This window comes from Papaver somniferum, unplaced genomic scaffold, assembly GCF_003573695.1.
Source record: "Papaver somniferum cultivar HN1 unplaced genomic scaffold, ASM357369v1 unplaced-scaffold_99, whole genome shotgun sequence".
Lineage (NCBI taxonomy): Eukaryota > Viridiplantae > Streptophyta > Magnoliopsida > Ranunculales > Papaveraceae > Papaver > Papaver somniferum.
The window spans coordinates 5,891,114-5,916,798 of record NW_020653081.1 but is presented as its reverse complement, the minus strand read 5'-3'; the positions used below and the strand labels follow the sequence as shown (position 1 = coordinate 5,916,798).

At 36.6% G+C, this 25,685-nt stretch overlaps 3 protein-coding genes and 1 long non-coding RNA gene across 4 annotated transcripts; 3 read left to right on the top strand and 1 right to left on the bottom strand.

Moving 5' to 3' along the window:
• Nucleotides 1-4,483: 4,483 nt before the first annotated feature.
• On the top strand, nt 4,484-4,938 carry LOC113346338. The gene is made up of 3 exons (XR_003358486.1): nt 4,484-4,533; nt 4,707-4,788; nt 4,921-4,938. It is a non-coding gene; the product is annotated as an uncharacterized LOC113346338 (long non-coding RNA).
• Nucleotides 4,939-5,775: 837 nt separating this feature from the next.
• On the top strand, nt 5,776-6,666 carry LOC113346369 (agamous-like MADS-box protein AGL62). Its single transcript, XM_026589910.1, has one exon. The coding sequence runs from the start codon at nt 5,776-5,778 to the stop codon at nt 6,664-6,666; it is 891 nt and encodes a 296-aa protein (XP_026445695.1).
• A 9,784-nt stretch (nt 6,667-16,450) lies between these two features.
• Nucleotides 16,451-17,097, top strand: LOC113346367 (agamous-like MADS-box protein AGL62). The gene is made up of 2 exons (XM_026589909.1): nt 16,451-16,819; nt 16,882-17,097. The coding sequence occupies exons 1-2, from the start codon at nt 16,451-16,453 to the stop codon at nt 17,095-17,097; spliced, it is 585 nt and encodes a 194-aa protein (XP_026445694.1).
• A 2,014-nt stretch (nt 17,098-19,111) lies between these two features.
• On the bottom strand, nt 19,112-19,668 carry LOC113346366 (heat shock 22 kDa protein, mitochondrial-like). Its single transcript, XM_026589908.1, has 2 exons — nt 19,596-19,668; nt 19,112-19,509 (listed from the first exon to the last, which is right to left on the bottom strand). Exons 1-2 carry the CDS (start codon nt 19,666-19,668, stop codon nt 19,112-19,114), a joined length of 471 nt encoding a protein of 156 aa, XP_026445693.1.
• Nucleotides 19,669-25,685: the final 6,017 nt, after the last annotated feature.

The following is a 25,685-nucleotide window of genomic DNA, read 5'->3' as shown; positions in this document are numbered from 1 at the left end:
AAATAATGTGTTATGCAATTAAGGTTAATTTTGAATGAAATGTAAAACTAGTTTTTATTTGAATATTAATCTAAAAGATAGTTTCCATTAATTAAAATAAAAAGATTACATTTGAAATATTTAAACTAATTTACGTCCATAAACTACTTATTTCCATGGCCATTTCCTTCCTGACCGAAGACCTAATTGCCCGCATTTTCTGGATAAACAGTGTTGTTCAACATATCAGTTAGCGAGCCGGTATGAGACTCACTTGGTGGTGGAGTCTCATCAAAATCACCATAACCTTGATAATTAATGGGTCTAGGGCGCAAGGGAACATGATACAAATCTTGAAATGCGTGTTGTTGATATGCTAGTGGAGTTTGCTGAAATGGTTGAAATGCTGATGAGCTTGTGCGGGGGTTGAGGCAATTGGGGTATGTAGAGTCGATTTCCTAATTGCTTTCATGTTCACACCACCACGAGGAGCCATTATGTCAGTTGGCATTTTCCTAAACATACGTGCATGAGTTGTATCCATGCCAACGGTTTCATCACCTTCACGTACTACTTGAGTATCTTACACTTGGTTTGGAGTAGAAATTTCTGGCACCTCCTGCATAAAACGATGTCTAAAACTTCTTTCACTTCCATGACTTCGCTGACTTGATTGACTGACTCATGCCACTACCACTGGGACTCAAATGAGTCATTTGTATACCACTGGGACTCATTCCTCTAACACTGGGACTCATGCCTCTACTACTAACTGAACCATCATTACCGACAAATCCTTGACTCATGTCAAACATCATGCTTTCCCTAAGTTTTTTCAACTCATCCAAGTGGAATCCCTGAAATCTATATAATAGAGCATGATAATCGTTCAACTGGGTCTGATACTGCTCCAGTGTAGAGTATGGATAAGTTCGATCAAGTGCACTAGAAACAATTGAATAAGTAACAATCTTTCCAGATGTGGTGGATATAGTCTGTACATCCCAAGAAAATGGTGGCATAGTTGACGATGAACCCGCTTGAGAAGGATATGCAAATGTGTCGCCCGCCTCTGGTGGAGGTTGAGAAGGAAGAAATTCATCGCCAAGTGGCATCCTACTTAAAGCTGGGAAATCCATCCGACCCAAACTTTGCGGTTGCATAGAAATATTGGATTAAAAGTGGCTGGGTTTGAAAAGTTTTTTGAAACGTTATGCTAAGAAAATGAATGAGAACAGGTTAGAAAATAATGAATATTTGTTCCCTGACCATTATGAGGAGCTCGAACGTCTATTTATGTTGTGGACACTTGTCCAATGTCTATTTCCAAATGCTAGCTCAGTGGTGTTAATTGGTTTTTTCGAAGCATTAACAGATTTTGAGAAAACACCAACGTATGATTGGGGGTCTCCAATTTTATCAGAGATTTACATATCCCTCGTTAATTGCTCGACGTGTGTCAAAATTTCAAATTTTAAGTACAAAACAAGTTTTGCAATTCTATTTTTTTAGACTATGTTTCTGAAATTATTTTCAAACATAATTCCAAGGTTTGAATTCATCCGACACACTAGAATAACGAACTGCCAATTAGTGCAACATCGAGAACACGAAGTCCATAGATTAATTATACTTCGCAACTCTATATACTCAAGTTGTAGAAAAAACTAGTATATCATTCCTTAATGATATTTTGAACATAGTATAATGACCAAGTCACTAATATTAAAGTCATTGCAATGGAACACAAATTCGCATGTTATGTTTTCAATGAATATAAACTTGAAAGAACGAACTATAAAAAAATGATGAAGGGATTACCAGGCGAAGGATTGTTAAGATGAGAAATGAGAGGCTCAGAAATAATCGAACCCTCGTTATATTCAACCATAAAAACTATCGTACGATCATCACCAGCACCTGGATGAATGTTGGGAAAAGCAACGGAAGACACAACACCATTCAAATTGGAGGAAAGATGATCATCATCAGTCTTTACCTAACAACCAATACTTGACGGAATCCTATCGAAAGGTCCGGAGGAAAAAAAAATCATAATTAGTAGAACATGATTAGCAGCAAACATGGACGACCCTGAGGGGAGGTCAACGAAAGTTGACTTTGGGGCAGCAAAAACTGGAATTTTTCTAGGGATAGATTTGTGTTAAACAAAAAAAAAATCAAGAATTCGTTACTACAGAAAATAAAAAGGATGTGTAGCAAGAGATGTAGGACCATATTGTAAATAAGAGCTTAATTTAAAGGCTTATTGAATATCAAATCTCATATATTACAGAGAATGAGAGACCAATTTTTTTCTCCCCGTTTCTCTACAAAACTCTTGTCTTCTTGTTCCTTAGTTCCTTCCTTACATCACTTCCATTTGAGCCACCATCTCCACGGTAAGTGAAATTAAACCTCCAATTCAATTATAAGATAGATTATCATTTATATTTTTATAATTGATTTTGAATATACTCTTTTAGTTCATCGTATTTTTAGGGTAAAAAATTTTAAACCCCCAATTCAATCATAAGAATAAATTATCATGTATATTCTATGATTTATTTTAAATCTAATATTTTGATTTCAGTTAGTGTTACTTGAAATCAGGGGGTCATCAATAACAAAAGCACATCCAATGGTTATCATTCGCTCCGTTAAGAGATCTAATGGCACACACACTAAATCCTCCCTTGAAATTAGGGGGTCATTAATTGCTAATTGATACTTCCAACGAATGCTATTTATGGAATTTTTAATGTTAAATTATTTTTAAGATTAAAGTTAAATATTGGGAATTTTAACAAAATGCCACACTTGCAAATCCCGATTCAAGAAACTGCCACCGTTTTTTTCAGAGTTTATTTAATGCCACAACCGTTAGCACTAACGTCTTGGACCCACATGATTGGTCAAAATTTTTTGACTTTGTCAAGATTACTTACACGTGTCTTATATGGACGGCTCAAGATGTCGTGCACGAGATTATTACACGTAGCACAGGCTAAATGACTACTTTATCCTTCGTGGGATTGAAAACAGTTTGTATCGCTTCATTTTTCTTCTAGTTTTTTCTCTTTCTCTCTGTCCGCTCTGTTCTCTAGTGGAAGAAATTAGGGTTTGAGTCAGTTTTCAGCTGGATTTTGCTTAGGTTTAGTGTCTGAGTAAAGGGTTATTTAATGGGTTTAATTAGGGGTCGAGAAGAAGGGATCCATTTCTTCCCCAATTCTTTCTCCTCTTACGCATGTCTCTCTGCTGCTGTTATAGATCGATGAAGGAGGTAGATGGGGTTGTTACAGGATAGAGTTTGAGAACAACACAACATGTTAGACATGGGGCTTGGATTAAAACACGGTTTTGAGTTCAAAAAGATAATTGAATCTGATTCTGCTGTTGAAGAAATGGAACTGAGATTCCAAGTTTACAAGGAATTGGAGAGATGGGTTATGTTTACAAGGAATTGAAGAGATGGGTTATGTTGGCATCTGAATTTGATGAGAATATGGAGAAGATGAGTCTGCTGTTGATGAATTGGCAGAATTAGGTTATGTGAAGCTCAAGGGTTCGAACTGAGTGAAAATTGGATGGATGGAGGATGAGAAATAATTGGTTTTGGCTTGGGATTGAACTGAAACAAGAGAGAATGATGAACTCAGATGAAGATTTTGCTATACATGGAAGAGGGATGGAGTATGTGCTGGTGAAGGGTGGTTGTCTTATTGAGCAGCAGGAACCGTTAGATGCATGTGTTAGGAATTATAGGGATTTGAATGAGCTAATGGGTTTATGAATTGTTGACTGGGTGAACTGATGCTGTTGGTATGAACTGGTGAATGGTTTCGAGCTGAGTTTGTGTGGTGATGTTGGTAGAATGGATGCAACAGTACTGCAATGGAGTGTTGGTCTTGGCTTGTGTTGTCTGCTATTCAAATGGGTTTGTCTCGGACTGGGGTTTTGTTTGTGTTGCTGAGGAGATGAATCTGGAATTCAAGAAGAGCATGTTGCAGATGATGGAAGTTAATGGAAGGCTTGAGACTGAAATAGTGCAGGTAGTACAAGTTGATACTGCATTTGGGAGACAATGTTGCTGCTGCTTCTGCCATTCTGATGCTGTGAGCTGTAAGCTGAAGGGTTTGGCGACTACTGGCGAAGAAAGGGAAGAAAGCTGGTGAAATGTTGTTGCTCCTTGAGTTCAAGATTACAGGAGGTGGCAGATGATGTTGGTTGTTGATGCAAAGAAAGCTAATGCAAGAGCAGAATAAGCTACAGGTTGCTGCTGTTGGAATTGGGGTTTGTTGCAGCTGGTCAGATGGAATTGAAGTGATGCTGGTGAAGAGTGACTGGTGGTGGATTGAAGACAGAGTCTAGTGAGCTGTTTGTAGGCTTGTAGTAGTAATGCAGCTGAAACTGAGGTGCTGCTATGGAGTGAGCTTGAAGCAATGATGCAGTGGCTAGTGATGCAGAGAAGGGTACCAAGTGGTTGGTTCTGAGAGTTGAGCTGGCGCTGCAGATGAAGGAACTGCAGAGGAGGATGCTGCTGCTTTAATCAAGGTATATTGAAATATAAATTTGTGGAGTATCTGTTGTATAAAAAGGGCAATTAAGAAGAATCTTATGGGTTGCAAACTTGCCCTTGGACCTAAATTAGTATTCAGACCAGTTTTTTAATTCATAAATTGTGTCATGTTGTTGAGTGGAACTGATTTGTGTTATCTATGATACAGGAAAGTGGAACTGAGAAGCCAATAGTAGCATTCATTGCCGGTCTTACAGCTCCACCCGGTCGTCGTATGGGTCATGCTGGAGGTATGCCTGTTAGCTATAGATGGCTGAGCATATCATGTATCGTGTTTCATTTGTTTCTGCATCTTACTTAAGCTGTGAGGTTTCTCTGTTATTTGCCTTGTCATCCTAATTTTGTTGTTGTTGCAAATGCAGCTATTGTGTCAGGAGGCCTCTTGAAGGATAGGTTCTGCCCAGGACAAAATCAAGACCCCGAGGGCAGCTGGGGTTACCGTGGTCGAGTCTCCAGCTAAGATTGGTGTTGCCATGCTAGAATGTTTCAAGCAGCGAGGCCTCTTGAAGGATTAGGTTCTGCACCCAATCTCTTTTTTCTTGTTACTACGGGGTGTACGGATTTCACATAATTTTGGAAGCAGTTTTTGTTTTCTGAATTTGCTTTGTCAATAATTGGAGTTGGTTTTGTAAACACACCTAGCGACAGTCCTTCAATTGCAAGCCTGTTCTGGAGGAAATTATACCATTTTTCATTTTTAGTATAGATTGTTTCTCTTAGATTGATCCCACGTGTATTCCGACCGTTAGCAAATTTTGCACGTTTTTCTCACGTGCACCGAGTCGCGAGTTAACTCACTACTCTATAGCCGGTTAACTCACTACTCTATAACTGATTAACTCAATCCCTGTTAACTGATTCAGGGGCTTCTATGTAATTTTGTATGGGTTATTTAATGCCACGTATGCACTAACAGAGACTAACAGCCGTTAACCGTTATCTCAAAAAAACGGGATGAAAAAAGTCAAGAGTATGGCATTTAATAAACTCTCAAAAAAACGGTGGCATTTTCAGAAACTGCATATTGGAAGTGTGGCACTTTATTAAAATCCCCTTAAATATTTCCCAATATATTTCCTTAATCAGTACTAGTCATGGTTAATAGCAACCCAGTACAGTATTTATATATGATCAATTGTGATAATCATCACTTCCATTACTGCAACTTCTTTGCTTCCCATCTCTGTCTTCAGAGATTCTTACAAGAGAATTAAGTCATGGAGTCGATTAAAGAGGAGAAAAAACAAACTTCGGGTCGTCAAAAGATAGACATAAAAAAAATAGAAGACAATGCAAAACTACAAGTTACATTCAGCAAAAGAAAAGGTGGATTGTTTAGAAAAGCCAGCGAATTGTCAATTGTATGCGGTGTAGATGTTGCGATCATAGTTTTTTCTCCTGCGGGAAAAGCCTTTGCTTGCGGGCATCCAACACCAGATCACATAGTCGATCGATTTCTAAATAATGGTGAAGCTAGTGGCCGTTTGCCCAGAATTCACGAAGGCGATGAATTGTCTTTGTGTCAACAACGGGATATGGAAATTCAAAGAGAGCTAGAAGTTGAACAGGAGAAAAGAGGGCGTTTCCTGGAGATGTTGATGAATTGTAACTCGGGCAGTAGTGATGAGTCTTTGTGGGATGCATATATTGATGGTTTGAGTTTGGCGGAACTGGAACAGATGAGAAGTGATATGGAACGACTTACGAAAATTGTTGAAAAGAGATGCGAGGAGAGAGTGAGAAGTGATGTAGATTCTTTTTCATGGTTGATGACAGTGCCGGACTCGGATGTGGATGCAGTTGACGTCTTAGATGGGAAGCTGAGCAATGTTGCTTCTTCTTCATCAGAATCATCACCGCCAGTCTGGGATGCATATACAGTTGCGAATGCTGATAATAGTTTTGACTTCAACTTGGACGGAAAACTGAGCAATTATGTAGCTTCTTCTTCATCATCGTCAATGACGACGCCGGACTCAGATGTGCGTGCAGTTGCTGCTGATGATTCATCTAACTTCGTGTTAGATGTTAATCCAATTACTGTCGATGACCCATTTGAATTCTTAAACATCGATGTCCCCGACCTCCTTGAAATTGAATGGTGCTGATGTTTATCAATACTTTTGAAACAACACAATGGAGTTCACCTTTTTGTTAAGTGTTCCTTGTGGTAACCAGTTTCGTTTTTCTAGCTGGGGAGTCCTAAGAATTATTTTTACGGAACAAGAATTTGATGTTATATTTTTGTTTGTTACTACATAGTTTGAGAACTGTCCTACAACTTATTTCAACTCTTGCTTTACACTGTCCGAACGAACAAATTCAAAACTGTGAGATATTGCTAGCCCTAACACATTCTTATCAATTTCTTTCTCAGTTTATTATCCCATCAACCCTGACAAAAAGGGTCATTTGTGCCTTTGCTAGGGAAAGGACAACCTCATTGGAAAAAAATATCTAGACTGAATTGAAGGACAACTGACCCTGACAAAAAGGGTCAGTTGTCTAATTCCGTCAATCAAGCTACACATTTGCAATTGGTACTCCTCCCGTTGCAAGGATACTTCCGGTCCGATCTTCCGATGTTTGGCCGACAGCTGTATTCTTATGCTCTGTCAAATGATGTCAGAGCAAAGGGCCTTAATTAATATTGTTGCCGGACACTTTTAGTTACAAATAAATCGTATTTTTCAAATAATCGTTTTTACTTCATAATTACAGCAACTCTAACGGCTAGTTTTTGATATCTCTATATAATACCAGTACTACTACTCCATTGTCTTGTATCTGTTAACTCTCTTTGTTCTGATCTGTCAATTTTCTCTGTTCTGATCTGCTAACTCTTAAGGAGATGTATAATCAAGCCATGATAGGGATGAATAATCAAGCTATGTTGAAGATGAATAATCAGACGATGATAGAGATGTATAATCTGTAGGAGTCTTGTAACAATAGAAGAAACGTCCGATGTATCAAACAATAAATATAAAGAACCGTATCAAACAACTCTACCACGAACAAATTGATGAGGGCAGAATCACAGGTTCAACAAGCTGTCCTTAACACATTAGTTCGCGGGTATACTCTGAAGTAATGCTAAACCCCAACGTGCGAAGATGTGTCCAGGATAAGACTGGCCGATATAACTTGAGTTAGCACAACGCAAGTTACCCACTCTTGAACTCAGCAACAGGGATGGAAGTAAAACGCCGCACAAAAAACAACAACAAGAAGAAAAATAGACCTAGAGATAGTCGCTGCTTATATGTTTTGAAAACAGAATTTCGAGTCATATTTATAGGATGAGATACTTGCAAATCAAGTTAGGTTTTGGTTTTCTTCAAACACAAGTTAAACTCGTAAAAGGAATTTCCCACAAATAAAACTCTTAAGAAAATATTTTTGGAATTTATTTCCTAAAGAAAAATTCGTCAAAAATAAATACGAGTAGAAGAGGAACTTGGTGCATGGTATACGCGCATGGGCATGGGTCGAAACATGTATTTTTCTCCCTACCCGCTCCACCCACATTATTTTACAACATATCCATGAGCACATGGTTATATAGTGGAGCACCTCTTTAGTTTTCCACAATGTGGGACTAAAGGTTCCATTTCATTCACTCAAAAATGAGTGAGTATCCTTAGACCCTTAGGTCATGAGATCAAACCACACCAAGACCAAAAATCCATTTATTAAATAACTCATTTTCTCCAACAATCCCCCACATGAATGAAATCTCGGTAAATAACGAAAAATCAGAGTACGGAAAATACCATTTAGGCAAAGGTGTCCATGAGGTCTTGAACCTTGCTTAGTGAGAAGTTACCGGAACTACTAGCTAGACAGTGAACGCGATGTCTTGAACTGCTAGTGTTTGGTGGAATTCTAATAACATCCACGCATGATATCCTCCAAGTGTTGCTAAGTTCGTGCCGTTTTGTCCATTTTGGCCCTGGACACATCATGTTTCTCATAATGCTCTAGAGAATCGGCTCCATTCTCATAGGAAGCGATCCACTTCCTCATTCAGATAGGTGAATTCCATCAAGAGTGTTTACTGCTACACCCCACTTCAATCTTAAATTGAAACTATAGAACTCATTAAGACTTAATTAAAAGTCATCCTCCACATGCAGTCACACTATCACATCAACACCATATGGAAGGGACAGAGAATGAAATTCTCTGATAGTGTTTACCTTTACCCACCACAAATTAGTTGTCTCATTCGAAACCTTGATCTTGGGATCTCCAGTCAAAAAGGTTGAGTATCCTTCATGGCAAGTTTAATTATTTGAGCCTAATCCCCATCCCCTTCGATGTTTTACTAACTATCTCCTTGGACAAACCTTTCGTCAAAGGGTCCGCGATATTCTCCTTGGACCTTGTCCAATCTATGGAAATAACGCCTGTTGAGATTAGTAATTTCAAAGAATCATGTCTTTTACGCATATGTATAGACTTTCCATTGTAGAAGATATTCTTAGCTCTACCTATTGCAGATTTTCTATCACAATGTATAGATATAGCTGGCACAGGCCTATGCCAGAGAGGAATATCTTCTAAAAAGTTTCTAGCCATTCGGCCTCCTCTCCTGCTTTATCTAACGCAATAAACTCCGACTCCAAAGTTGAGCGAGCTATACATGTCTGTTTGGAACTCTTCCAAGATACAGACGCACTTGCTAGAGTGAATACATATCCACTCGTAAACTTAGACTCCTCTGAGTCTGCTATCCAGTTTGCATCGCAAAATCCCTCAAGGACGGCCGGATACCCTTCGTAATTCAAACAAAAGGTCATTGTGTACTTCAAGTACTTTAGCACTCTAATAAGTGCATCCCAATGTTTCTGCCCTGGATTACAAGTAAACCTGCTTAACCTACTCACAGCATAAGCAATGTCTGGTCTCGTACAATTCATCAAATACATCAGACTTCCTATGATTCTCGAGTATTCGAGTTGGTTAACACCTACACTCTTATTCTTCATGAGTTTGCAAGAAGAATCATATGGAGTGCAAACAGGTTTACAGTCAAACTGATTATATTTCTTTAGTATAGATTCAACATAATGAGACTGACTCAGACTATAGCCATTAGAAGTTTTTCTAATCTTCATCCCTAATATGACATCAGCGGGGCGTAAGTCTTTCATGTCAAAGTTCTCATTCAACAGTTTCTTAGTGGTATTAATAACATCCATGTTTGTACCTAGTATAAGCATATCATCAACATACAAGCATACAATCACACAGGCATCCTTGACAAGTTTAGTATAAACACACTTATCAGATTCATTAATTCTAAAACCACTAGAAATCATCACATGATCAAATTTCTCATGCCACTGTTTAGGTGCTTGTTTCAATCCATACAAATATTTCTTCAGTTTACAAACTTTCTTTTCACAACCTTTAACTACAAAGCCTTCGGGTTGTTCCATATAGATTTCTTCATCTAAATCAACATTCAAAAACGATGTCTTTACATCCATCTGATGTATCTCTAGGTTATGGACAGAAGCTATAACAATTAACATCCTAATGGAGCTAATTCTACTCACTAGTGAATATGTATCAAAGAAATCTATACCTTCTATCTGTTTATAGCCTTTCGCTACCAACCTAGCCTTGTATTTTTCAATAGTTCCATTTATATTACGTTTTCTCTTGAAAATCCATTTACAACCTATGGCCTTAGACCCTGGAGGTAAATCTACAAGTTCAAAAGTATCGTTTTCTCGAATGGAATCCATTTCACTAATTGAAGCTTCTTTCCACCACGGAGCTTCAGGACAAGTCATGGGTTCTTTATAAGTCTGAGGATCATACTCGGCTAGGTATGTAATGTAACCAGTATAGGTTTTCTTTGTTTTAACCCTTTTACCTCTTCTAGGTTCTATTTCTGGTTCATCTTCCTCTAAAGGTAATGATTGACTGGTTGACGGAAATTCTAGGGGTTCATCTAAACATCTCTTTCGAGAATCATGTTTCATAGGAAATACATTCTCAAAGAACTCAGCATCCCTAGACTCCATGATAGTATTCAACCCTATGTCAGAAATTTCAGAACTCACAACCATAAACCTATGAGCACTAGAATGCTCAGGATACCCTATAAAAACACAATCAACGGTTTTGGGTCCTATCTTAGTTGTCTTAGGAGGAGGGATGGCCGCCTTTGCCAAGCACCCCCACACTTTGAAGTAAGCATAAGATGGTTTTCTACCTTTCCATAACTCATATGGAGTTTTATCTGATCCTTTAAAGAGTACTCTGTTCAGGATGTAATTGGCTGAGAGGATATCCTCCCCCCACAAGTTCGAAGGTAATCCTGAACTAATCAACATGGCATTCATCATATCCTTAAGGGTACGGTTCTTACGTTCAGCTACTGGTAGGGTTTTGAAAGAACCTACAACTTAGACCTGCAAGTATACAGGGTCAGTTGTAGTGAGTGAATAAGCAGGGGAAGTCCACAGGGACAAGGAGGGAGCTGTGGTTGATTTTCTATGTTTCTTAATTGAATTCGAACCTAAAGTGTCAAGACAAAAGCTAAAGCTCAGTATAGATATGGAGATTGCTAGGATTTTGGAGTCCACCACCTAATCTTAGCTAAGTAATTCAGTTACAGTGATGTCATTGTCTCTGGTAAAAAGTATTTATCACAAGTATTAATTGTCTGATTAAAGCACAATTAATCAAAAGATAAATCTATTCATTTTAAGCATGATTTACAGCACAACAATATAGAATTGATCAAACTACCAAGGATGCATGACATACATGGTGAAAGTAATATGTTGTGGAACTAAGATGAAATCTACCCTTAAGCAATTAAGTACAGCAATAACACCACTAAAAACATGAATCAATTTAGCAAAATATTAAGGGCTCCATCTAACCCTAGCAGAATGGATTAGAACATAACAAACATTGTGAACAAATGTAATTGAGTTCTACTGAACATGAAATTATGCTAAAAACTGAAATTGTAATTGAAACTAACAATAGAGAGCACTTGCTAGTCCAGGCCTCTAAGGTTGAGCTCTGGCTAACCCAGGCATACTTCTAACACATACCCATCATCCCTATTTATACACAAACCAACTTTAGGGTTAACACCCTTTTACCCAGAACAGTGAAATTAGGGTTTGGTGAAAATCAAAATTAGGTTTTACCTAATCACTGATAGAAATTATAACTCTTTACCCGTGCCTTTATTTCCTCTCCTGGTGCAACCCATGCCTTCAATTTGTACATGCAAGCTCAATCCCAAAAATCCCCAAATTAACAGTAAAATTAGGGTTTTGATTTTTTTACTCACCAACTGTGATGAGACGAATCAATCGTCTACCCATGCTTCTTATTCGTATTCTCCTGCTCCCCACGCCTCCAATTGCTTCTCAATTTCGACCTAATTTCCCAATTTTACACGCTAGGGTTTCTGATAGAAAACGTGCAGAAATTGAGAAAATAGGTGGCTAAGGAGAAGGGAAAATGATGGGATTAGGTTCCTTTGATGGACGTGGTGGTTATGATGATGGTTGAGGTGGTGACAGAGAGTTGGTGGCGGAGCAGGTGGTGGAAATGGTGGTGGTATGGCATTGTGAAGAAGAGGGGAAGGAGGAAGAGAACTCGATAGAGTTTCTCTTAGGAATTGTTTGGTTTAGGGTAAATAGGTTAGGGTTCTAGAGTGTTGAGCGGACCCATCGAGTCTTGATGTTTTGCGAACCGAGACCGTTGGATGATATGAGATGAGTTGGATCTAACGGCTAGATGGAGGCAGATCTTGAGCGACCGTTGGATGCAAAAATACAACGAAACTGACGGCTCAAGATGGAGTTAGGTGCTGTAGTGTGAAGCAGAATCTTCAGATTTTGATGCACGACGATGAAGCGACCATAGGATGCTGAGATGATCCAATCTGACGGCTAGAAAGGGAAACGGGTATGGATATAGGAATTGGATTTGGGTGAGGGTTTTGGGCCTTGGGTATGCCAAGCCCATATCTTCTTTAAGAACAATTCTTCCTCTTCAAGCCCACTTCTAGCCTTTTGGTCTTGTGCACAACATTCTTCGCGGCTTCCTTGTGAAGTTCCTCCCGGCTTTTCACCAATTTTCTGCTCTTTTCGCTCCGCTATTCATCTAGTCTTTATTTAGTACCTAAAAATGCAAAATTAATTAATAAAAATATTTATTCTTGAAAACAATGAAAATACAGAATATGGGATAAAATGTAGAATTAATGCACAAAAGATGAGTTAAATGCCAAGAAAAATATATAAAAATATGCACTTTTTAGTACTCATCAGCTACACCATTGGATTGAGGTGAATAAGGGGCTGTAATTTCATGTATTATGCCATGTTCTTCACAGAAATTTCCAATAGGAATTTCATATTCACCACCACGGTCAGACCTAAAAGTTTTAATGGTAGCATTCAATTGGTTTTTAACTTCACGTTTATATATCTTAAAGGCTTCTAAGGCATCGTCCTTCCCTCTAAGAAAATAAACATGACAGTACCTCGTACAATCATCTATAAAAGTGACAAACCATTTCTTACCACCTCTAGTTTGAACTGACTTCATGTCAACTAGGTCTGAATGGATTAACTCTAAGGGTTTAGTGTTTCTCTGTACATTCTTACTAAATGATTTCTTAGCATGCTTAGATTATACACAAATCTCATACTTATGACTTTTATGTAAAGTGAATTTGGGTATGCATCCTACGCTAGCCAGTTTATGCATTGATTTGTAATTTACATGACCAAGTCTACCATGCTAAACATTCGATGACACACACATGTAAGCAGAAGAATCATTCAATTTCACTTCAGGACAGGTTACATTAAGTTTATAAAGACCCCCAGTCTTATAACCCTTACCCACATAATCATTGCCCTTAGTTACTATAAGTTTTCCAGACTCAATTGAAACTTTAAAACCCTTATCATCTAAAACAGAACAAGAAACAAGATTTTTGCAGATGTCTGGAACATGAACTTCATTCAATATGAGAGCCTTGACAGATGTGAGCTTCAGACCGACCTTTCCTTTTCCTGCAACCTCTGATGCAGATGAGTTACCTATATAGAGTTTCTCGCCTTCCCCTACCCTCTGGTAGGAGGTGAACAGGTCTCTGTTCCCACAAACATGCTTGGTAGCTCCAGAGTATACCCACCAGTCCATCACATTGGTCACCAAATTAACTTCAGACACTACAGCAGAAAACTCGTCCTTGTTCTTTTCAACCAAGTTAGCATTATCCTTCTTGTCCTTACGATGTCTACAGTGAACTTCCATATGGCCAATAACTCCACACGCATAACAAGCACCCTTAATTTTAGTAATGCTAGACTCTGGTTTTCGAAACATACCTTTCTTGGGAGGACCACGTTTAGAGTTACGATTGTTACTCTCACCTTTTCCAGCTTTGGAAGATCTGTGTTCAGTCATATGAGCTTTGTTACTCATGTCCCTTGCAGAAGACACATTCTTGTCCTTGGTGCACAACATCTCTTCCACTTGAATTTTCTTTCCTAATTCAACCATGTTGATCTCGCCAGTTTCATGTCTTAGCTTTTTCTTGTACTCAGACCAAGAAGATGGTAACTTCTCAATTACCGCAGATACTTGAAACGTCTCATCAATGACCATACCTTCAGCAAGAATATCATTAATGATCTGTTGAAATTCGAAGAATTGATCAACAACAGGCTTATCATTCGTCATCTTGAATTCCATAAACTTCGCCACCAGAAATTTCTTACTCCCTACAGTCTCTGCTTGATACTTTGCTTCTAACGCAGTCCACAAATCATAAGCACTGAAATTTTCTTTAGCATTTTAAAAATCATACATCGCATCTTCCAAACCATTCATGATATGATTTTTCGCCAGAAAATTACACCTCTTGTTATACTCGATCGCCTCCTCAGTTAAACCTTCAGCATTCATCAATTCATCATGTGGAACAAGTACATAATCCAATTCATGATGGCTTAGATAAAATAGCATCTTGGATTGCCATATCTTGAAATCCTTTCCGTTAAACTTCGGTGGTCTTTCAACGTCGTTCTTTCCCATTGTTACAAGGAATGCTAATGTGTTAAGATTGTTGGAGTCTTGCAACAATAGAAGAAACGTCAGATGTATCAAACAATAAATATAAAGAACCGTATCAAATAACTCTACCACGAACAAATTGATGAGGGCAGAATCACAGGTTCAACAAGCTGTCCTTAACACATTAGTTCGCGGGTATACTCTGAAGTAATGCTAAACCCCAACGTGCAAAGATGTGTCCAGGATAAGACTGCCTGATATAACTTGAGTTAGCACAACGCAAGTTACCCACTCTTGAACTCAGCAACATGGATGGAAGTAAAACGCCGCACAAAAAACAACAACAAGAAGAAAAGTAGACCTAGAGATAGTCGCTGCTTATATGTTTTGAAAACAGAATTTCGAGTCATATTTATAGGATGAGATACTTGCAAATCAAGTTAGGTTTTGGTTTTCTTCAAAAACAAGTTAAACTCGTAAAAGGAATTTCCCACAAATAAAACTCTTAAGAAAATATTTTTGGAATTTATTTCCTAAAGAAAAATTCGTCAAAAATAAATACGAGTAGAAGAGGAACTTGGTGCATGGTATACGCACATGGGCATGGGTCGAAACATGTATTTTTCTCCCTACCCGCTCCACCCACATTGTTTTACAACATATCCATGAGCACATGGTTATATAGTGGAGCACCTCTTTAGTTTTCCACAATGTGGGACTAAAGGTTCCATTTCATTCACTCAAAAATGAGTGAGTATCCTTAGACCCTTAGGTCATGAGATCAAACCACACCAAGACCAAAAATCCATTTATTAAATAACTCATTTTCTCCAACAATCCCCCACATGAATGAAATCTCGGTAAATAACAAAAAATCAGAGTACGGAAAATACCATTTAGGCAAAGGTGTCCATGAGGTCTTGAACCTTGCTTAGTGAGAAGTTACCGGAACTACTAGCTAGACAGTGAACGCGATGTCTTGAACTGCTAGTGTTTGGTGGAATTCTAATAACATCCACGCATGATATCCTCCAAGTGTTGCTAAGTTCGTGCCGTTTTGTCCATTTTGGCCCTGGACACATCATGTTTCTCAGAATGCTCTAGAGAATCGGCTTCATTCTCGTAGGAAGCGACCCACTTCCTCATTCAGATAGGTGAATTCCATCAAGAGTGTTTACTGCTACACCCCACTTCAATCTTAAATTGAAACTATAGAACTCATTAGGTTTTGGTTTTCTTCAAAAACAAGTAAAACTCGTAAAAGGAATTTTCCACAAATAAAACTCTTAAGAAAATATTTTTGGAATTTATTTCCTAAAGAAAAATTCGCCAAAAATAAATACGAGTAGAAGAGGAACTTGGTATACGCGCATGGGCATGGGTCGAAACATGTATTTTTCTCCCTACCCGCTACACCCACATTGTTTTACAACATATCCATGAGCACATGGTTATATAGTGGAGCACCTCTGTAGTTTTCCACAATGTGGGACTAAAGGTTCCATTTCATTCACTCAAAAATGAGTGAGTATCCTTAGACCCTTAGGTCATGAGATCAAACCACACCAAGACCAAAAATCCATTTATTAAATAATTCATTTTCTCCAACATAATCAAGGGATGATAGGGATGAATAATCAAGCGATGATGAAGATGAATAATCAAGCAATGATAGAGATGTATAATCAAGCGATGATGAAGATGAACAATAAAGCTATGATAGAGATGAATAATCAAGAAATGATAGAGATGAATAATCAAGCGATGATGAAGATGAACAATCAAGCTATGATGAAGATGAATAATCAAGCGATGATGAAGATGAAGAAACAAAGAAAAGGAGGTGACGGTCGTAGGAAGATAAAGATTGAAAATATAACAAACAAATCAAGATTACAAGTTACATTCTCCAAGAGACGAAAAGGTTTGTTCAAGAAGGCAACTCAATTATCTGTTTTAACTGGTGCAGAAACTGCACTCATTGATTTTTCTCATGCCAGAAAACCCTATGTTTATGGAAATCCTGATCTCATACTCAGATTTGTTAATAACAATAATGGTGAAGCCTCTGAAATTCAGAAAGATGATGATGAAGAACAGCGGAAGTATATGAAAGTTAAAAGAGAATTTGAAGCTTTTTCTCCTGCCGGAAAACCCTTTGCTTATGGGAATCATGATCGATTTGTCAACAAAGGGTCTGAAATTCAGAAAAAAAATATGATGAATTGTCTGTGTGTGATGAGCAGATGCGGTATATGGAAGTTGAAAAACAACTAGTAGCTGAAAAGAAAAGAGGGGTTTTCTTGGAGTCATTGATGAATTGTAATTTGGGGCCTGGTAATGATAAATCTTGGTGGGAAACATATATGAATGGATTGAATTTGGATGAATTGATACAGATGAGAAGTGACATGGAACAACTCCAGAAGTGCGTCTCAGAGAGATCTCATGACTTAAAATGATGACCAGTAACGCAGCTTCTTCTTCTTCTTGTTCGTCTTCTTCATATGAAGACAAATCCCATATTGCGGTAATGGAAATACCGGCTGGTAATGAAATTGTTGATGATGATTATCTGAATAAAGAGATGCTAAATGAGTTGCTCTTTGATCCTCAAGAATATGAATTTGGGTTTGGGAATACTACTTCAACTGATGAAGAAATCACCGCCGACATGTTTTCTGATGACTACTGATTCTATTCTATTTCTAGGGCTTTATGGTACATATTACGATGCAGTGATGATTTTTTCTTTTTTGTTTTGATGAATTGTATTTGTAGTCAATCATCTTATTGATTCAATTAATGCATTTGATTTTTCGTCTCTTTGTTGATGGGATTTTTTGATCAATTTTTTTATTTCATTCATGGTGAAAATTGAACTATATTAGTCTGGTTTTAAGGGGTTAAGAATTTCGGCAAACCTATGTCTATTAGTCCTGTCGATACGGAAAAACTTAACGAAGATGGGAAAAAATGTAGATTAGAGAAGTTGTTTGAATCAATACACCCATTGTTGCTCTTGGATTTATTAATAAACCACATACCAAAATCATGATTTCATACCACCACCATTTCTAAACAAACCGTTCCATGTCTTTTGATACACGGCGGAGACAATAATGTAGATAATTAAGGTTCCAATAAGATTAAAATTAGCAACACCTCTTAATGCACAAAGCAAAATATGAAACAAGAAAGTAGTTAATGGGCACATGAACTTAGCAAAAATAAAATATTTAACGGGCACATGAAGAATGATCTCATGGAGTGTATATAATACACATATTTTGGTACACCATTAGAGTTGCCAGTGACCAATAGCTAAAGCACCAAAGAAACACTGACACCCCAGTCAACGAGAGAATACAGCAATAACCCAGTAAGTACTATTGGTTTGCAAAGATGTACATTCTGCAAATGCTAATGCAACATGGGTCTTGTTTGAATTTTGTGATCATATTGTTTTGAGGATTTAGATATGAAGTCAGTGTCAAGGTTCTTGTGTTACTGTCCTAGATAGTAGTTGTGAATCATAGTTTCGTTTTGCGAGATATGAAACAAAAGAGAGAGAGACAGAACAGAGATATATAGGTGATGGGTTGCTGAATTCAATACACAAGTCTGAGAGTTGTCATTTGTGAGTCAAGTAGTAATACTTTTCAGTTATTTTTCAAATTTTGAATTTACAATTACCATATTTGTGCTAGCTACTTTACTTTTACAGGTTACTTGTGGCCTTGGTTTGAGCTTTACCATTTTAAGCTATCATCCAGAATAAGGGCATGCAAGAAAGCAAGCTGATTTTAAATAAATACAAAGAGCTAGTACTACCATAACCCATTTTAACAACCGACACCAAGCTCCCATCACCGTCCATGGGAAAGACCTAACATAGATAGAAAGATACCAATTCTGACTTATGAGTTAAGTAAAGATATGTTTTAGGGTTTTGCAAATTTGCTTCCAGGATTTTTACTGCAAAAAAGTGTCTTTTCAGCTAAACCATTCTAGGCTCTATCAAACAGTACACAGTGTACGAAATCTAAATTTTTAGACTCTAGCTACTACAGATGAAACAAAACAAGGAAAACACCATTTTAGATATCTGCCTCAACCTAATGAACACTGAATGCATCTTAATGGAAGCTTGTTATATCTCTGAATATTCCATCAACTAGGAATGATAAATCAGAACTTCAAAGATAACAAAATAAATACGAAACATAACCAGATGGATAACATAAACAACTGTTTGCGATTAAGATTGATCAATAACTAGTACATGACTCATTGAAAACCTACTCCTTGATGAATCAATCTTATGATCACCACAACCAACAAAACATGAACCCTAAAACGAGAAAAATAAAAACTAGACTAGCAAGGGGAATTCTCATGCAACCAAAAGATAAAACAACAGAAAGTAAAAACCAACCACCGCCTTTTCTTCATATCAAGAACACTGACAGTAGACTACTCAACGGTTACAAGGATGACATTCTTCTCCTCAACCTTTACCTTAGGAATAGTGATCTTAAGAAGTCTATTCTTCATCTCAGCTTTCAGTTCCTCTAAGTTCAGGAGATCATCAAAATCCAGATCGAAAATTATAACAGTGTTCATATCATCTTCATTAACATCTGGACCAACACTAACAACATCTTCTTCTTCTTTACCCAGAAGAGTAGTGATAACAAGAGAGGTACCATCTACAGTGACTTTGATATCATCCTTTCCAAACCCAGGCAAGTTGATCTTCAACTCAATACCTTCTTTCAGCTCTTTAGCACTCCACCTCTTCATCATCACATCTTTTTCTTCTTCTTTGTCATACAGCTTCACCTCCTCCTCCATATCAGAATCAAACAAATCTGCATCAAAAACACCACAAGTTAGAAAGGAAACGCATCAGAAAACAAAAACTGCTTGGATTTAAAGGCTGGCTGATTATATATACCTGAACTAAGAAGATCATGAGTAGTGAAACTAGGACGAGCATCAGAGATGTGAGACCCTTTCTTGTTTTTCATCATGATAAGTGGCCGGAAAGAACATTTGGGGACAAAAGAAGCTGCAGAACGTTTGGGGTTAGGGTTCTTAAAAGATGGAGCTTATTTTTTATAACCTTTGGGGTGACAATAGTAGTAGTAGCAGGTTTCTTTGACATGGTGGCCATGATGATGGGGATGAAGGAAGCCATTGAGTATGGTAGATCTTAAAAACTCTCAAGGAAACCCTAGAATATGTGTTGTGACTTGTGAGGAGATAAGACAATGTTGGGGTGGTTTATATAGAGAAATGGCAGTGATGCTGACGACTGAGTGTATAAAATGTTGACTCGATTAACGATACTTAATTAGTAGTATTACTGTTAAGTATAACTTAATAATTAGTGTGAGACCGGAGATAATCTCTCGGAGTGGATTAAATTTAAAACAAGACAAAATTTAGTTGCTAATTATATAAAGGCCCACTGTAAAGACCAAGAAATACTCCAAATTAATGAGAAGTTAGCTTTCTGCTTATTTTCATGAAATTGCCTCTTCTATTAAATAAAAAGAGATGTGTGTACCAGAATAACAAGTAGTTTTAAGGTATAAGCATTGTTTACACGATAATTTGAAAACTAATGCGCTAATCAATAGATTCAAAGAGGTAATTAGCACACTCCCTTCGTTTCTTAAAAAGAGATACTTTCACTTTTTCAATTTGACCTGTTTTTAGGCTAAAATGAAAAAGTGAAATTATTTCTTTTACAAATGGGGATTCAAAGAGTATTATTTTAGGTGGGGATTCCAAGAGTATTAAACACTAGTTCAGAAACAAATGGGGTGGAAGAAGGAAAAATTCATCTGGAAGTCTATGGCAAATTTTTGTTTCCAATGGAAGCTTTCTGACAAAAACCTAGTTGACAAATCCAGGCATACTAATGTAATAAGCATCACAGCTTATGTGGTACATGATTCTGTATATCATGTACATTTAGGACATCCAAAATGTAATTAAGAGATGGGAGGCGAAGCTCAGATAGTACACCGATTAAAGCCACAAGAAAAGGTAATTGCATGTGTTGCACATATTAGGGTCTCTCCAAATGGACAACTTGTTTCTCAAACGAAGGATGTATATCCACTGGCTCTTTGGCAAGAATGCGACTGGCTTGGTACAGATGACGCGTTTTGTTGCTACTGCTGCTCCATGATAATTGCATGTTTTCTGATGACGATTACTACTAGTACTGATTGTATTAATTTTCTAGTGTGCCATTCCTTTGTTTAAGTTTATTTATGTAGTGATGAATGTATCTTCGACAAATTGTATGTGTTCATTCAATTATGTTATTGATTCAATTAATATAATTCATTTGATTATTCGCCTCTTTGTGGATGGAACTTTTTCATAGATATGGTGAAAACTGAGTGTACGAGCTATTAGTACTCTTGTTTGGGAGAGGTTAAGAAAAATCGGCAGTGACGGAGCGAGAGTTTGGGCACCATGGGGTCAGACAAATTTTGTCGGATATTCATCAAAAAAGAAATTTGGTCCATATATCATATTACTAAACTTGAATATGAAAAATCGCATACTATTAATGCTTATCATTTTCCCAATCCATAAAATAATCACAAAATTGGTTAGAAAGACCAAAATCAATAAAACCTGGATGAAAATGACACTTAGATTTTGACACTGTTTAAATGGATAAAAATGAAAAAATAGCCGGGATGTAAACAGTTTTATCCTACCCATTTTCAAATACTTTTTCTTATTTTTAATTTACATCAGGATGCATTCAGTTTTATCTTTTCTATTTTTTAAATTAAAGTCAAGATGAATCCAGTTTCATCCTTGCTATTTCTTTGGTGTCCATTTCACCCATACTAATTTTTACTCGTCCATTTGAACCATGTTTTAAAAATATTTGGACAAATGACTCATTTTCCGTAAAATAATCAAACGAACGTGGTGACCACCATTACATACTTTAACTGGCCCTTTAGGTCATGTGAGGATGTTTGCTACTGCTAGAAAGACTCTTCAACAACAAATGCCTACTGCACCAAACATGTAACAAATTCGAGCAAAATAATTCTTCTTAAATAAAGTAAAAACCAATACATGAATGCTAAGGCTGTTCTTCCCCATGGAAAGAAGAATGACGATACTAACAAGAGGAAAAGACCTATATTGAGCTTCCCTCTTTTGCAGCAAAGAGGTATCGATCTTTATTCCTAATCACCTGTTTTAAGGATAAGAGTCACAAAACTACTACTAACTAGTGCAAGATAAAGTGCAGTACTGGCATTGGATGGTCCATGTTCTATTGGTTCACTTCATAGCATAAAATTCTTGCAAATGGCTTATAAACCTGATTGCAAGCCTAAATTACCTATCGAGCAAAATGGACCATTTTCAATACAACGATACGAGTGAAATTGGCAAATCCCATACAAACAATTTCTATTTTCTTAGTTTCAGTGGGTGGTCTAGCACAGTAAAAAGTATTAGCTTGACACTAATCTACGTTATTGACCCCATTAGCTATAGAAATTTCAGTTTAACTACAAATGTTGCCCCCACAAAAAACTCCAAGCATATTTTGGGGTAAATTAAAAATGGAAAATTTGCTATTTGGTCCTAAGCCCATATACTTAGTTATAATAGGGTCCTTCCAAAAATAAAAGATATCAACAGGTCCATATTTATTTAATATTGGCCAATTACCATGTTACCCTTAGCCTTTGGTACGTGCGATAACAAAGAAACGAAAAACAAGTCATCTCTCCAGAAACAACACTCTCGGTCTTCTTCTTCTTAATTTTATTCGTTTTCTTCTCGTTCGTTCTTTGAACATTGTAAACATGGTGATGATTATAGTGCAGATCTAAGATTGAAAATTACTCTTTTCCAATAATAAATCTTCAAACACTACTGAAATCATCAAAACCTATTGGAAAATCATCAAGACCCTAAATTTTAGTGAGAGAGTTACAAAAAACTATTGAGTTGTAATCTAGATTTTCAATTTCAAGCAATAAACAAGAAATTCCACCTAAAAATGGTGACAACAAGAAGAAAAAACAAAAGAACGTTAAAGAAGACGTTACAGTAGACGATTTTAAAGAATCGCCAGCAGGAAAAAATAATTTTACAGTTTGATCGAATAGTACATATATGATGTACTGGAAAAATATTGGGTTAATTTGTTATATTTTTAGATTCGTCACATATTTTGACATGGAATTGATTTTTACAGTGTGATCTAGCAGTTCATATACGGTGTACTGACTATTTTATCAAATTTTTTGATTTTCATAGATTATCATTTTTTTTGACAATATAATTAATTTTTGCACTGTGATCTAGCATTACATATGTAAGGTACCGAAAAGAAACGGGTCAAACTTTGTGATTTTCATATATTTATCACTAATTTTGACATTTATGTACTGAAAAGATTGGTTTTCTGGTTTTCACAAATCCATCTTATTTTAACATTGTAGTAGATCTAGCAGTACATATATGATGTACCGAAAAAATGTCTAAATTTCTTATTTTCATAATAGATTCATCGCAAATACATATATGCTATACTGAAACTAAGAATTTATTATTTTTGTTTTTTTTTTTTGCGCATAAATTCATCCCTTAATGATCAAAAAAAAAAAACTATTGTCATTCAATAAAAAAACTAGTGACAACAAAACTACTCATAAGAAATCGGGTCTGTATCAAATGCACACATGTAAACATAGACTTGGTACTGCAGTAAAAAAATTCTTGCATCAAAGATGCACAGGGAATACTTACATTAAAAGGGAAAAAAGAGTATAAGATAAACCTAAATTTAGGTTCAGTTGATTTCATACATTATGGTTCCCTTTTATCACACATACATGAAATGCCAGTATACTGTATAACAAAAAAAATGAAAAAGATGGAGAAAATAATAAGATTTTTTTTATATACAAGTCTTCTGAAATTCTAAACATATTTGACGATATTAATCTTCTAAGTTGCCATCATAACACTCCATCTTTAAGTACATGTACAACTCAGGTAGGTGTGAAAGCGATAAAAATATGATACAATTATGCAACATTTATGCACTCATTTTTACCGCAGTGCAGCATATATGTACTGAGATTTTTCTGGAGTTTTATGCACTGTGTTTTATAGATGCTTCAACTATGGTACTTCACTGCCTTATAGGGAAATACACCAACTTCAGTGAATTCCTTCTTATCAAGTAGCCCATAAGAAATGAATATCTTACACTCGAACTAGCAACGACAATTACTATAGGTTCCAGGGAAAGGAATATATCACCTGATATCAGTATCTCCCTAGATTAGGATCTACAGGAAGTATTGATAAGTGGTGCACTTGTTCTCAACTTAGGCTACTTGCTTCTTAAGCTTTGCAAGCTTCTAATGGACAACGCCACCTCTCGGCACATTCAAAATCACAGCCACTTCTCTATGAAATCAGTTAGTGCTCATATTAGTCCAAACGCATCAGTAGACACAAAAATCCTTCCAAAACAACCATAAAATTAAATGTCTGTAAACATGAAACAATCCCATGAAGCTTACGAGTAAAATGATTACAAGAGTTGAGCACCCAAATGTGATAAAGGTGAAACATTCTCACTATGTTAGTTAAACTAAGTTACAAGAGGATACAGTGGAAGACTAATGTAGCTGCAAAAGATTTGTAAACATACATAATATTGGGTTAGCAACATCACTTTTCCAAATATATCTCTCGGTACATCGAATATACACTCACTCAATTTGAGTACATGTCCGCTGCACTTTATAACAAATCAGCATAAACCAAAACCCAAAGTGATCTACGATTTAATTTGAATTCCATTATCTATACAAAGCTAAAAATTATCAAAATGTAATAATATTTTGGTGACAGTCAGAATTTATGCATTTACAATGTCACCTCTCTGCACATTCAAAATCATAGCCGCTACTCCCTGAAATCAGTTAGTGCTCATATTAGTCTAGATTCACCAACAGACACAGTCTGTAAACATGCAATAGCCCCATGGAGCTCACGAGTACAATGATTATAGAAAAAACACCCAAATTTGATAAAAGTGAAATACTCTCTCTGTGTTGGCTAACCTAAGTGACAAGAGCATACAATGGCAGACTAATGTAACTGCAAAAGATTTGCAAACATACAAAGATTGAGTTTAGCAACATCACATTTCCAAATGGATCTCTCGGTACGCCAAATATACACTCACTCAATTCGAGTACATATCTGTTGCACTCATTATAAATAAACATATACCAAAGTGAACTACAGTTTGAATTCCACTATCCACACAAAGTCAAGAATGATCAAAATGTACTAGTATTTTGGTGACAGTCACAGTTCAGGCATTTGTAGAAAGTTTAAATCATCTAAGGGAAGTATAAAATACCAAAGTTTAGATAATCTGTTAAAAATACGAATATAATTTCAACCTCTTAGTTCCAAATCGACCTGTCATCCTGCAAAGAAAGATATATACTTCGTTAACAAAATTTCATGTTTGTAACGCTTTCTCGACCCCAGTTAAGAAGTCTTACTCGGTTACCTTGCAGAACGATACATTACATTTAACCTAAGTCTAGCACTGTATAGTTAAATTATTTACAACTCCCATTAAGCTGCAGTGTGTCGTTTAAGAATATCATTATTTACGCAATAGACAACATATAGACAGGCATGTGAAATATGAATATGCACTCAATTAACATGGTAGAACTGAAATGTACTCAAGCAGATAGAGATGCATCTGCACTCACAAACTCTAACAGAAAGTCATGAAAATATGCACTCAAAACAACAGTACGTCATATATGTACTATTGGATCATACATAGAAATAAACAAAAACACTACATGCATTTGTAGAAATAACTTAGATTTCTTTAGTACCACATATATGCACATTCAGATCATATTCTCAAAAATAAAGTAGGTTTTTGTGAGTACAACATATATGTACTGAGATAACGTGGTATAAGACCTATGATTCC